General features: G+C 43.9%; 1 protein-coding gene across 2 annotated transcripts in view; it reads right to left on the bottom strand.

The window, feature by feature from the left end:
• Positions 1 to 297: 297 nt before the first annotated feature.
• The window catches only part of SNRK (SNF related kinase), a 58,021-nt gene continuing 44,239 nt past the window's right edge, over positions 298 to 14,079 (bottom strand). For both annotated transcript variants that reach the window (XM_066584856.1, XM_066584857.1), the window contains 4 exons: positions 6,885 to 7,026; positions 4,655 to 4,867; positions 4,375 to 4,509; positions 298 to 2,182 (listed from right to left, as the gene is read on the bottom strand). In XM_066584856.1, coding sequence (XP_066440953.1) covers positions 970 to 2,182; positions 4,375 to 4,509; positions 4,655 to 4,867; positions 6,885 to 7,026 — 1,703 coding nt within the window. In that variant the 3' untranslated portion in view covers positions 298 to 969. The remainder of the gene's footprint in view (positions 2,183 to 4,374; positions 4,510 to 4,654; positions 4,868 to 6,884; positions 7,027 to 14,079) is intronic.

Below are 14,079 nucleotides of genomic sequence, written 5' to 3'. Positions count from 1 at the left end.
ACTTGGCTCTGTAAACTACCACATACTAGTGGTTCATCATCAATCAAGTAAATGGTCTAGTGGAATTAAGGACACATATGAATTTCTGTATTAAAACCTGTAATGATGGGGCTCACAGGACCCGGGGGGAAGGGGGGGGGGGGGCCGGCGGTGAGGTGGGGTAAAAGGGGGGGGAGGTAAAAGGGGAGGTGGGGCAATGGCGGAGGGGGAGGTAAAAGGGGAGGGGGGGCAATGGCAGAGGAGGGGGGCAAAAGGGGAGGAGGGGCAAGAGGGGGCAAGGGGGGGGGAAGAGGGTAATAAGGATTGTCTTTCCTTTATGTAAAAAAAAAAAAAAAAAATGAAGGTTGCCGTAATCTTTTGGGATAATACTTTATATTGGAGGCCGATCAGACAAAAGAGGGACTTAACGTGTTCAAACACTATTTCAGTGCAGATTTAATTTGTGCAAGCCTTGGAATATAAGAAGCCACCCTAGAAGAGGATTCTACAACAAAACATTATTGCTTTGGTTCTCTCTCAGACACACAATAATACACCACAATCACAATAGTAAGGACTGGAATTATGAGAAAAAAGAAAAAAATATAAGGAAATCTAAAAAAAAAAAAAAGGTCTCCTTAGCTTAAGTGCTGAAAATGAGATTTGCAAGTGCTCCTCACAAAGTATGTTTGAAGGTCGCACTCAAAAGCGATTCCTTTTTGTTTTCGTTAAAACAATTGAAATTTACACAGTAAAAATATTCAAAATGAGCTACAAAAAAAAAAAAAAAAAAAAGGGTCAGCGAACAGCCTGCATATAAATACGTGTGCCGCCGATCTACCTGGCAAAAAAAAACGGTAATAAATAACTGCCTGTGAAGCCCACTTTAAAAAAAAAACCAAAACAGACAACAAAATGGCATAGACAAAAACAGTAAATGTTCTCAGCCTTGAACAATGGCGCCACACTGCTATGTACATCGAGCGACTGCTAAATAACGTGGCAACAGCTTGCCTGACTAGCGGTACAGAATAGTCCCTCCTTAGGATTCCGTTGGATATTCACAGATATAGTTTTTTCGCAAAGAGGTAGCTGTAAAACATTGTTCTTGAAGTTCTTGCTCTTCAGAAGTTGGAGTTCATTAGCCGTGTCTGACATTTGGTCAGAGAACAATTTTATACTGCCGGTAGGTGCGGTTTTACTGGCAGCGCCATTGGAGCTAATGCACATCTTCCAGCTGGACTTCTCCTGCACTTTGACACTTGAGAATGACAGATTTTGAGGGTCAATTATATACTTGGCCCCATTATGGATTTGGGAGCCTAGACACAAACCCATGAGTTTCAGGCTTTCTACTAGTTCTCCTGCACTTCTTGGGGACTGTTGCACTGAGTTTCCAGAACCAGCGCAAGTACGGCTGTTCCCAGAGGAATTGTTGTTGTTACCGCCAGAAGTATTGGACGGACTGCCACCTCCTTTGCTATCACTTGGACTGGTCTTGTCAACACCTGTACTTCCATTGCTTGGTTTACCTTGTCCTCCTCCATCACCTTGATTGCCTGGTGGACCTTCGCTGCTGTCTCTTCTGTGCCAGGAATAGGTAAAGCCACTATCTTTATCCAGCCGCCTCCTGCTCTCAGAGTCGTCATCACTTGTTTCCGAACTGCTGCAGCTTGATCCCCGACCTTGACTTTTCCTTCTGTGGTATCTTTTATGCACAGTACCAGGAGATGCGATGTTCATTTTTAATCTACTTAGCTTTGGGGGAAGATTTTCATCCATATCAAACTCATCATCAGATTCTCCTTCTTCAAAGATCTGGTTGAGGACTGGGGCACTCTTCCTAGATGTTAGACGATTTGTAACGGAGGGTTTGCGACGCAAAACAACTTGTGTGGCAAGGGGAATAGGCTTCTTATCTTCTTCATCTTCCTCCTCATCTTCTTCAACTCTGAAAAGACATTTCCTCCCACTTGTTGATGGGTTCAGAGCCACAGGAGGTACACCGGAAGTTGCTGGGCCAGGAAAATCTGTCACATCCTCCTTTTTCAGTGGTTCCACAAGACCTTTGTTTCGGTGGCCATTCAGCACATTTTCTGCACTGCGTGCTGGTGTAGGTGGTCCGGACACATGGGCTATTGAAGCGGCCGTTAGATCATCATCCAAGTCTTGTGGAACATCAATCTTTGTGGGCCATGATTGCCTAAGGAACAAAGTATATAGAGTTATTGTAAAGCACCAACACCACACTACAATAGCAACAGACATATATGGACACTGTTTTGCAACCCTCCAATTTTAGGACAAAATTCTACGACAAGATCGGAGGTGGAGGGCCTGTACTACCCGCAATTCTTCTCTGCCACCCCTTTGATCCACCAGGTCCTGGTTTTGGCCATTCCAAGATGGCCAATGTGATCTTCTGACTACCTAATCCTTTACAGTGCATTGGTAGTATTCAATTATACCAAGGCATTATGTCTGCGCTGACTGGCCATAGTTGTTCACATGGTCAACACTGGCCAATCAGAAAGAAGTGGACATTGTAATAGGTAGTTAAAAAATTGCTACAGCCATTTTTGACAGCTGAAAATGGAACTAGCGGATTGGAAAGGGGAAAAGAAAAAACTGGAGGTAGTACACTCCCCTCCCAGTCCTGTCCGAGGACAAAATTTTGTCCAAAATTGCAGGTTTTTAACTAATTCAGAAATAGGTGTTTTTAATGAATTGTAAAATTCTTGCAACTTCGTTTGTGGTCACAAAATAATTGGATCCCCTGTAGTTCTAAAGCCAATTTACAGATTACATTGAAAATAAATTGGCCTAAGGCAATATTCTACAAGTTTCATCTCAGCATATACATTTTGGGCCTTTCTCTTCTGCTGTTAGACACGTGCAAGGGCCCCAGCTCTGTTTGTAGTAGATTGATATTTGACTTTACTTGATTACAGTTCTCACTTAATAGGCACAATGAGAACAATCCCAGGAGCTGGCCGGTCTCTGCCCCTCGCTACGCCACTTCCAGTTGCTATGATACAAAGAACCACCACAGAACCGGCGAGCAGTCACATATTTGCATTGTACAGATTCGGTGCATATACAAAGCAGAAATAGAATGCTCGTTTAACCCATATCTAGCACTTTCTATTTAACCATTATCATGCCTTTTTATTTAAAGACCACCATTGGGGGTTCATGCAACATAAGCACAGAATATAGATGTGCTAATGATAATCAATCTGCCATTTAGTAGCCAACAGACCTGGAATACATTGATTGCTATGGACTGTTCTGGTTTTCATAAAAATTTCCCTACATTCGCCCCAGGAACTCACAACCGCGTCCCTCAATTTGTATGCAGCTGTGTACTACCAATCTCGATCCTCTAGAAGCTTACTGTATGTGAAAATAACTTGTCAATCATTTTACAGTCTTTTTACCAAGAACGTTAATTAGAAACTGTGCCTTTAGTGCTGGAAATTCCCAACAGAAATGCATATATTTTGTAAGATTGATTCTTACATTTCAAGTTTCTAACAATTCATCAGCCATTACCTTCCCCCTTGGGGGCAGGAGACTAATTATTGGAGCCAACAACGGTCATGGTCCTTTACAAGGCGGTTCCTCAATGTGACCAACCTCTATTTACAGTCCATCGTCAATAAATGAGCTTTATTCAAAAAAATACGTATAAACAAACTACTCATGAACTCGCTACTGCTGTTGACCGGGTCGGCGCCTTTATTCAATAGGGAGCAGGAAAATAGGATACAACATGGGGAAAATCAAACATGTTGGAACTTGAATTTCATCAATGGAAGCATCAGAGGATCATCCCACTAAAGACCTGAGAATACAAGTGAACTTTGGCAGAACTGATGGGATCCACCACGAAAAATCTAGCGTCTCTATAGCACCCAACGATAGATTTATATATTTAAAGAGTAACTACACTTTCCGCTAACTTTTGACATGTCAAAAGTACCGGCAGTGGGGGTCCCGCTGCTGCTCCATTGATCGCTAGAAAGAGGAGGCTGCAGCGCTCACCTGGGCTCGGCGCCCCCTCAGCTGACTTTGTTGGGTTTTCGACTCCTTCCAGCAGCTATAGACGGCCTCAGATCTATAGCGTTTTCTATAGACTGCTATGCAGACTGTCTTCTGCTGCTGCCAAAAAGCAGTGAAGACACCCAAGGGTGCACAGTGCTCGGCCCTCGTTCTAGCCATCAGTGGCGGTCTCGGCAGCGGGACTCCCACTGATCAATTCTTTTGATGTCTTTATGACATGTTGAAAAAGTTAGCTGAAAGTGCAGATACTCTAATCGTATCCAATTAAAGTATCAGCAGCAAAAACTTGCAGGGTTCAACTCAAAGTGATAGAAATGCAGAGATCAGTACCTAAATTGGGCCTTGATGTTGCTGGGACTAGCAGACCGTGTCTGGATCTCCTTTTCTTGCTTTTCTCTCAAAATCCTCTCAGCCAACAAGAAGTACGTCGCTGTAATGTGGTTGTATTTATTGGTTTCCAAGGCACTGAGGAACAAACATAAAATGAGGAATATAAGAGCGATCTATACTAGGAAGCGCAGCAATATCTGTACAGGACTATTAAACACACACCAAGTTTAGTTCACGGATCAGAAGACAATCCTGGAGGGAAGCAGCAGGAACCACTTACTCAACAATGGCATCCCGATCTGCGATGTCCCCCAGAACCATCCTCTGTATAATGCTGTTGTGTTCCTCCTCGGAGAGGTTTTTGTAGGACACTAGAGGAATGTTGTATTTTGTCGCAGGTGACGGATCAACTCCTTGGAGCCAAGGATGGTTTTCGATTTCCTCTAGAGACGCTCTTCTCTTCGGGTCTCTCTGGAGCATACGTGTGATCAGGCTGGGGACAGATGTGACAAAGCGTTAGAACATAGGAGACCGCGCGTACACAACAGAGCGGGTATACAGATGCCGACTGTAAGAAGAATTATACACAGACATTAGTGTGAGCACTTAAAAGGTTATGCTTGTTTTACATGGCGCTTTTGGTTGCAGCGCCAGTTCCATCCCTGCCATCTTTGCAGAAAACTGCATAGGGACAGAAGTAGGATGGAACCAAAAAGTGGTCAATATATGAGACCGAGACCTATTTGATTTCTGTTCCCATCAATCTTTTAAACCTCATAGACACTTACCAGAGGCTTAAAAAAAAAAAAAAAAAAAAAAAAAGGTATTTAATCCATTAAGGACCAGGCACAGTAATTTACGGCGGCTGGTCCTGGGCTTAAAGCACCGCCGATAGTAAAATTACGGTGGTGCTTTAAGCCTTCTGCCCTCTGCAATCAATCAATCAGAGGCAGTAATGGGTTATCAGCTGTTCGTAACAGCTGATAACCCAGAGAAGACGACAGGAGGGGTGTTTTAGCTGTGCAGCGTGAGCACGGCAGAGCGGCCCCATTCAACGGGACAGAGAGGCAGACTGCGCAAGCGCGTCTAATCGAGGCAGAAGGTGGCTTCAGTCAGTGCCATGGAGACGGGGACGCCAACATCGGAGGGGGTAAGTATATAACTTCTGTATGGCTAATATTTAATGCACGATGTATATTACAAAGTGCTTAACCCCACTTGCTGCCGCGAGACAACCCCTTTAAGTACAGGTAAGCCCTTACTGACAGAAAAAGAAATAGGCCATCAAGGCGAGTTTGTGCAATTGAATGACTATAAAACCAGCAAAAGCGGCGACTGCTCACTGAGGCCAAATATATAGTTTTCATAATGGGTTAGACCGTTGTGTTGATCTGCGTACGTGAAACCATTGGCACCTACACATCACCAACACTAGGTAGCAAATGTACATCTTGGGTTATTTGTCAGCGAGGTCCACAAAAGGTCTTAATTGGGCTGCTAAAAATATACACAGGAGCCATTTTTAGCATGTGTACATAGGTGTATAAAAACTGCCTCCTAAAAACAACCTTTTTTTGCCCCACCGTAGCAGTCCTCAGTTACCCATGCACATGTTACTGCTTGGGGCATTTGTCCTTTTATTTCTATAGCTGCAATAGGGTTTAGAGTGTGTAGTTGGAAATTCATAAAAGGTAGGAACCCCCAGTTGTCCGTAAAAAGCCAAAATGAGGGGGCATGGAGGTAGTCGTTGATGCATCAGTCTGGACTACCTCAGGGACATCCAATCTCCGTGCCATGTAGAACATAGCTAAAATTAGGGCTTCAGGGTATGTCTAACCCTTCCCAAAACAGTGTCGGACCTCCTCAGACTTTCAGATTTCCCAGCACTACTCTAATGTCAGGCGAGGTCTAACAGATGTTTCTAACACTATGCAGAACAGCGCTCCGATGCATATGTAATATGCATATGCAAAACAGTGTCAGACATCAGAGCTCTGTTCTGCATACTCTATATGTCAATTGGAAATGGAGTATGCAGAACAGAGCTCTGATGTCAGACTGTTCTGCGTACGTATATTACATCTGCATCGGAGCTCTGTTCTGCAAACTCTATTCATTTCTAATTGACACAAGACTCATTTCTAATTTCTCTAATGAGATCTATCATTAGAGAAATTAGAAATGGAATCTTATAATATAAAATGTCCATACAAGTATTTACAGGATTACTACAAATGATCTTTTCGATGTGAAAACACTCATAATTCACGTCTAGCTTTCAAAAACATTGCTAAAAAAATCAGCACGACAGGTCATTTTTAGGTGTTTGTTGAGTAATTCCAAAGGAATCCACAAGGCGCTTTCCCACCCAACAATATATAATAGCTTGGGATTGTGCAGGTGGTGGGGAAATGGGATTGGGAAGGGTTAATACTATAGAAAGCCATTGCTGTCGAAAGCTATAGTTTTGAATAATCTGATCATTCAAATCTAGAAAGGCCAGCACTTACTCTTTGCACTCTTTGGACACATGCTTGGGCACCGTGTATTTACAGTCCATGATCATCGTCAGAGTTTCACTGTCGTTGGCTTCTTGGAATGGAGGAGTCCCGCACACCAGCATGAACAGGATGACACCCAGACTCCAAATATCTGAAAGGACAACAGAATCAAGTCAATCTATTAGCATTTATAAGTGCCAGGTCCTGTCCGAAATATCAGTCCTACACCTGGTCTCCGAGTACTTACAGGTCCCATCCGAAACATCAGTCCTGGTCTCCAAACACTTACATTACAACTCATAAGATCCATTAACCCTTTCCAATCCAATTTGTATTCTGGTTTTCCTAGGGGGCTTACTCTATTTCTGCTGTTATACAACGGCGCTATATGCTGGCTAAAGCCAGTACTGCATGAGGTGACACGTTGGATAGGCTCTGACAGCAGAGAGGCTGGCAATATACAGTAAGAGAACCCCGACGGATGTCTTCCAACGTCGGAGCTGTACAGCCTTAAATAATAATGTCTTCAGACGTCAGACAGTGGATTGGAAAGGGTTAAGATCAAGGGGAAAGGACTCAACAGCTGATCTGGTTTCCTGATCATAACTAAGCTTTTTAGGATTAATGAAATGCATAATAGTTGAACAGATTTCCCAAAAAGTAAAGGTGCTTTTACATGGGATGATCATCACTCAGTATAACGGCATGCACCAACTGAACAACGAATGAGAAGTCATTCACTTCTCATTCGTCATTCAGTTTCTGCATGCAGATAACCAATTGTATGGTTCCATGTAAACAGGCAGCTGGTCACTTATGAACGACTGCCTGCTTACTGCGAATAGAGGCGGGTGGGCGGCATGGAACGATCTGTGACCCGTCCCGCCTCCGGTCAGTGATGATCGGTCCCGTGTAAAAGCACTAAGACTCCATAAAAGATCATGTTCCTCCAGGGCAAAACAGCAAGTAGGTTTCCAACAACCTTCAGGTTTTAAGGAGAACTTGATGGATTACTACTAGGGATGAGCGAGTATACTCGCTAAGGCACTACTCGCTCGAGTAATGTTCCTTAGCCGAGTATCTCCTGGCTCGTCCCTAAAGATTCGGGAGCCGGCGCAGGGCGGGGAGCTGCGGGGGAGAGCCAGGAGGAATGGAGGGGAGATCTCTCTCCCGCCCGCTCTCCCCTGCTCCCCGCTGCAACTCACCTGTCAGCTGCGACGGTTCCCGAATCTTTCGGGACGAGCGGGGAGATACTCGGCTAAGGCACATTACTTGAGCGAGTAGTGCCTTAGCGAGTATACTCGCTCATCCCTAATTACTACGCAAAAAAAATAACGCTAATGCCCTGATGATTTACCATCATATCACCTGTTCTGCATGAACGGACCCTCATTATGTGCTATACAAGCGGCAGGAAACCATATAAATAGCTCCATCTATTAAAGCAAAAACCTTGGCATTCTGACAATCACCTCTGCATTCTTCTATAGTTTCCACTAGAAACATTTCCTCTAGCGAAAAATGAAAAAAACACAGTCCATGGGGGAACATAGGCTGCAATTTTTGCTTTAAAAAAAAACACCCTCTAAAAATGCAAAGCGTACAACAAGACATTATGGGATCACATTAAGGGTGGGTATTTGGGATCTGTACATCAGATTCTGAATATGCCTACACACCCAACACCAGCTCCATATTTGGAACCTTTTTCAGTATGGAACTAACAGATCCCCGATAAGGTCTTCTAGAATCTCCCAAAGTAAGGTAGATGTAAGCTTAGTATATCATCATGGCCATTTGGCAGCACATCTCCGATGAACCAGAGACTGCCTTCACATCTCGCTGGTTCCTCCGTCTGGAGGTTCCATTGCGGATTCGGCACAAAAAAAAAACGGAGGAAAAATAAAAATAAATAAAAAAAACAAGACAAAAAAAACAAGACAAAAAAAACGGGCAGCTGAGTGAAAACCGAACGGTCCCCATTATAGTTAATGGGTCCCTTCAGCGCCATTCTGTTCCATCGTAAGGCGGACCCGTTCGGCCAGAGGACGAGACAAACGGAACCCTGAGAGCCGATGTGGAAGAAGCCTAATGACGAGAGTCAGAAAAATCTGTATATTTAAGAGACGTTGTTGCAACAACCGTCCAAAAGGGGAAGTTCACAACAGTATATTGTAATGTATTGCTGCACACACCCATAACAACGGGAAACATTCAGCAAACAGCGTTAAGCTGAATCTCCCAGTACCCAGGAGGTGACAAGGGCCCCTCAGGCCATGTCTGGCACTCGGTATTTACTGTAAACCTACTAGTACATGTTACTACTCTCCGGTAGGTTTTTCTCACGTCCTCCTAGTCATTCACACTACAGAACGAGTCTGACTTTAATTTTCTTAAAATGTGTGTGGCATTTCCAAGAATTTTTGTTGGACGGAGCAATGTGTTTTTCATTTATAATGAATTGCAGTCCTAGCAGAGAGCAGCGGCGTACAATCCACAATGAGAAGATTGCGCAACGCTATGGCCTCGGGCATTAATGCATTGCAAGCCAATTTCAAATAGTAGCATGTACAATAGTATGTGGAGTTTTCAAAAAAGTTCTCCAAAACGGTTCCTTCACAGGGAATGCAATCACTAGAACAAACCCGTCAGGACATCTACCCCTAGGTTTGTCTTCAAAATACGACGACATGTTTGAAAGGACCCTTACGGATCGGCTAAGCATCACTCCACCTCTTTCTTCATCTTTGACTTATCGCCCTACCGTTGTTTCTGGTAAACCGTATTTTGAATTTTGTTTTCTTCATATATTGATCCCCAATTCTGATTAACACTTTCTAAGTAGGAGGTTTACACTTCAGTGTTAGCATGCACGTAGCGTAAAGAAAAACCGCCATCTTCCCACTGACTGCTAAACCATTTTTTATTTTAGGACCAGATCTCGTTTGCCTACAATGTTTCCTGCCACTTTCAGAGTCTGATACTAGTTCACTTTCGAGTGACCCCACCACCTGATGTCAATGGTTGACTTGACATTTGCTTGACAGTAAAGGAATGGAGATCGCCCACCCAATGGATAGGGTCACCGTTAGTGCTAATACTTGTCAGATTGATCTTCAAGACCCATCTGCCAAGTGCCATGCCTTCACATAAATTCCTGCTAATTCGCCTTGAGATTATTTTTGACGCTTGTCTGGTTACAAGGATTCCATAAACAAAAAAAAGCTTTCTAAATTTGAAGTGTACCTAACTTTTCAGATGACTTCTTAGAATAAGCTGTCATGTGTACATGAGGAACACCACTATTTATGGCCTTTATATGACTTGTATCCTGTATTTTTCCTTTCTGCAGGCTATATATCGGATTCTCGGTTCTCTCAGAGCTGGTGGGAGGAGGCTGGCTGCCATGCTGTGTTCTATAGACTATACATAGAATTGCAGATTCTGGACTCCAACTCTCTGTATCACATCACCATGAAGGAAACTATAGCAATACTGAGCAGTGGAGATGCAATTTCAGTAGCTAAAACATAGTAAACTGTCACCATTAGGCCTGCACGAGTCTGTCCTCTTCTCCTCCTCCACTCTATATACTTAAATACAAATGAGGACTCCTCTCCTCCACTTTCGGTTCTGCTGTTGTCCTGACACTTAATAGCAGTGTTCAGCAAGTTAGGACGATAGATGAGCAATTTTACTTACAGTATTCTGCTGGTCACTAACGTTTCAAATAACTTGCTAAATGGATGTTCAATCATATAAAACACAAGTACAGATCGCTTTATTTACCTGAAAATGATGTTTTTGACCTGAAACATCACTCTAAAGTGCTGGCCACTAAGATTCTCCCTTCTGATTTTCTGTCCACTGCCTGTTGTGGAATGAAGTCCGTCTTTAGTAACGGAGATACAACTGATTAAAGGAAGTGGAGGAGGGTAATAACTCATGCTGCCCATCGTAGTCTATAGATAAGCAAGGGAGAGGAAGAGGTGTAACCAACAGACATTCATAGATTGGCCTACAGCCATTAGGGATTGCTTAGAACCCCTTTATACAGACATTTGTCAGGCGCCAAAGCATCCGACAGTCATCCCAGCGACAATCGCTCTTGTGCTTTCAAACAGGAGCGATGATCACCCAGCAGTGATGCATTATAATGGTTTTCAGCCGTACGCCATTATTCACAATGAATAGGCAGTCGTTTGATTATTATATCTGCTGAAACTGAACAAAGAACAATAAAGCGGACAGCATTTACAGGGAACGATCATCATTGAGATTCTAGCGATCAAGCGAGAATATGAATGATAAAGAATTCAGTATAAGACGCTCCTTACTGGGTTATAGCTGATGGAATCACATCTACACTGCTCAGTACTTCCCTAGTGTCCTCCATGCTGATGTTACTTATCTGTGTGTTACAGTTAAGGACTAGAATCCTCAGTGCATAGAACACAGCATGACAGCAATCTCCTCCGACCAGCTCAGAGAAAACTGAAAATTGGAGATAGTGTCTGCAGAGGGAAAAATACAGACAAGTCATATAACGGCCAGAAATTATTACTCATGTATACAAATGGCAGCTCACTCCGGGTCATCTGAAAAGTTAGGTACGCTTTAATGTTAATCTCTACTTTTGTTGACCTTTCAATGGGTTTGGCAGAGTAAAAGGTTGCATGAAGTGCAGGTACCCATGTTCTGGATTGAAACGGAAGGTGAAAAGGTCTCTTTGAAGGAACACATTGGGTAAACGGATATACAGTTATGTCTATAGCAGAGCCTGAGAGGGAGGTGCATGACACCAGGGGGTGGATCATGCCAGCGATTCCAAGGGCCTGCACTAGACATTTTGCACCTACCCGACAAGAGAATTACCAGGAAGAATTCATTGTTCACCAAAGCTATATCAGAACCCACGTTGCCTTCCAAGCCTCCCAGGATTACTCCTGCAGGTATGGCATACCCACTCCTCAGAAATCACCACTTGCAGGTCAAGAATCAGCCCAAGTGCCAATGCTTGTTACGGTCATTCACACTGGCGGAGAATCACTGGACCGGGGGAAGAAGGATTGACTACTATTAAAGATGATTATTATTATTATTGCTACCCGCTTACATGGGAAGGTGGGCTGCTGACCAGCAATCATTTTTTATGCCAGGATGAAAGTTAGGGTTTGCCCTTACATCTCCTGACTGCCAACATATTCAGCCAGGGCAATGATCAGGCAAACACACATTCGGGCGGTCATATCGGATCATCAGGCTGTGTAAAACAGCCAAGGCCTGACAAGAGGCTGGAGAACATGGCCTATAATATGCAGTTTATCATAGGATTACATTCCTATTACTAGAAGATCAGCAAACTCAGAGGATCTCATGACATTCTGGAAGAGTGGAAAGAGGCTTTCCGCAGAAAATGTTCTAAAATTAAATTGTGCTTCCACTGGAAAAGAAAATAATGGGCATTTTGTTGCTTCACGTCTGTCTGTTATTCGGACAAGTCGCTGTCTCCTAGGATCCCAGCCACTAAAATTAGATCATAAGCTTGAATGGGCAGAGAGCGCCTGAAAACGTCTGTGTACCGTACAGCACTGCAAGACAACGGGGGCGACTGCAACCTCCCATCGGCACATAGAAAGTAGGAATGGGGATATCAGCTGCATATCAGCCCTTCACATCCGCCATCTGCATGTATACGGCCTAATTGTTGATGCACCATGCAGCTAGGACATATATGTAAATATTCGCCCTCCGCCAGTAAAGAGGTCGGGCCGCAACGTTGTCCGTTCAACCCGTCTGATGTAATGATCAGCTCTCAGCATGAACAGGGACACACATGGCGGTCAAAGCCAGCCGAATTACCAGACCCCAAAGAGAGAAATATGGGGACCTTTAATCCAAGGTATTCCAGTGATGGCCGCTTACCCAAGAGTACAATTTGGTATGGTTGTACACCAGAGTGCAAAATGCTTTCCTTCTAAAAATTTGGGTTTTTACTTCAATGTAATCATTTGAAGAAACAGGAAAAAAAAAAAAATTTGAATTTTATACAATTTCTGCACATTTTTTATCAGTATAAAATTAAAAGCGAATGTCCCCGTCCCATAAGAAAGCCCCATCTATGCCACAAGAAATAACATTTGGCATCAAGTAAAAAGAGAGCCTTAGGCTGCCTGTCCACGGGCGAATTTTCATTGTGTTCCCCGTGGCGATAAACTGCATAGTTTCTGTATAATTGCGAACCTCATGCGCTGGTGAGAAAAGCAAGTGTTTTACCATTGACTTCAATGGGAAGCATCGCACGGCATGACAGTGCTATGCGATGCCTTTTAAAGGTCCCATTAAAACCTATGGGTGAGGATTAGATGGAATGTCCAGTGATCCTGCGAGGAGAATCAGATTCTTCACTCACGGGCAGCGAGTGCGGAGAACAGTCAGCTCTCCTCTGCTCACGGGCGGTGGCTCCTGCGGCGAAGATCTGCCACGGGATGTCGCTACGCCCGGACAGGCAGCCTAAGAGTGAATGCAGACGGCCGGGGCAGACTCCAACTAAGATTCTCGCAGTGGGATGTGACCCATGCCCCTGCAGTGACCCGCAGCTTACCTTTTCGTTGCCTTTGCTCTGCGGATGTGCGGAGCCGGCACGTCAGAGGAGGCTCACATTAAAATAGAACATGCCGCGATTGTTACTGCGAAAGTTTTCCGCGATCAAAATCCCGTCTGTCTGCATAGGATTACATAAACCAATGCAGTCCTATGGCAGCGTGCAACCGTGGAAATGCCGCATGAAATCTCGCCGCAGAATTGTCGCCCGTCTGCATTTAGCCTTAGAATGTATGGTTTTGAAAATATGAAATGTGACATTTTTGGTATCAAAGTCGTTAATGTAACTGGTGTAGATGAAGCGGGCCGGTCAGCTCTCCAGGCAAGCCTTACTTATTAAAATACTTGCACTGTCCAATGCTGGAGCACATTTCCTTAGAATGCTGAATTCAGCCACTCCTCTGTTATTCCTCCTGGAAATGCGAGTATAACTTAACTATCCCTCTTGTAAAGTCCCGCTGTCCAATCAGCAGAGACTGCTTCATGCTCTACTGACACTGGCAATTTTACATTTTACCCTGTGGGGGCTTTGGCAAATACTGATGTGTTCTGTCTAAATCCAGAAGGGAAGGAACACAAGCCCTAATATAACCTGATCTTA

The sequence above is a fragment of the Eleutherodactylus coqui genome, chromosome 12 (genome assembly GCF_035609145.1).
Source record: "Eleutherodactylus coqui strain aEleCoq1 chromosome 12, aEleCoq1.hap1, whole genome shotgun sequence".
Taxonomy (NCBI): Eukaryota; Metazoa; Chordata; class Amphibia; order Anura; family Eleutherodactylidae; genus Eleutherodactylus; species Eleutherodactylus coqui.
The sequence above is the reverse complement of the archived record's forward strand: the minus strand, read 5'-3'. Positions and strand labels throughout refer to the sequence as shown.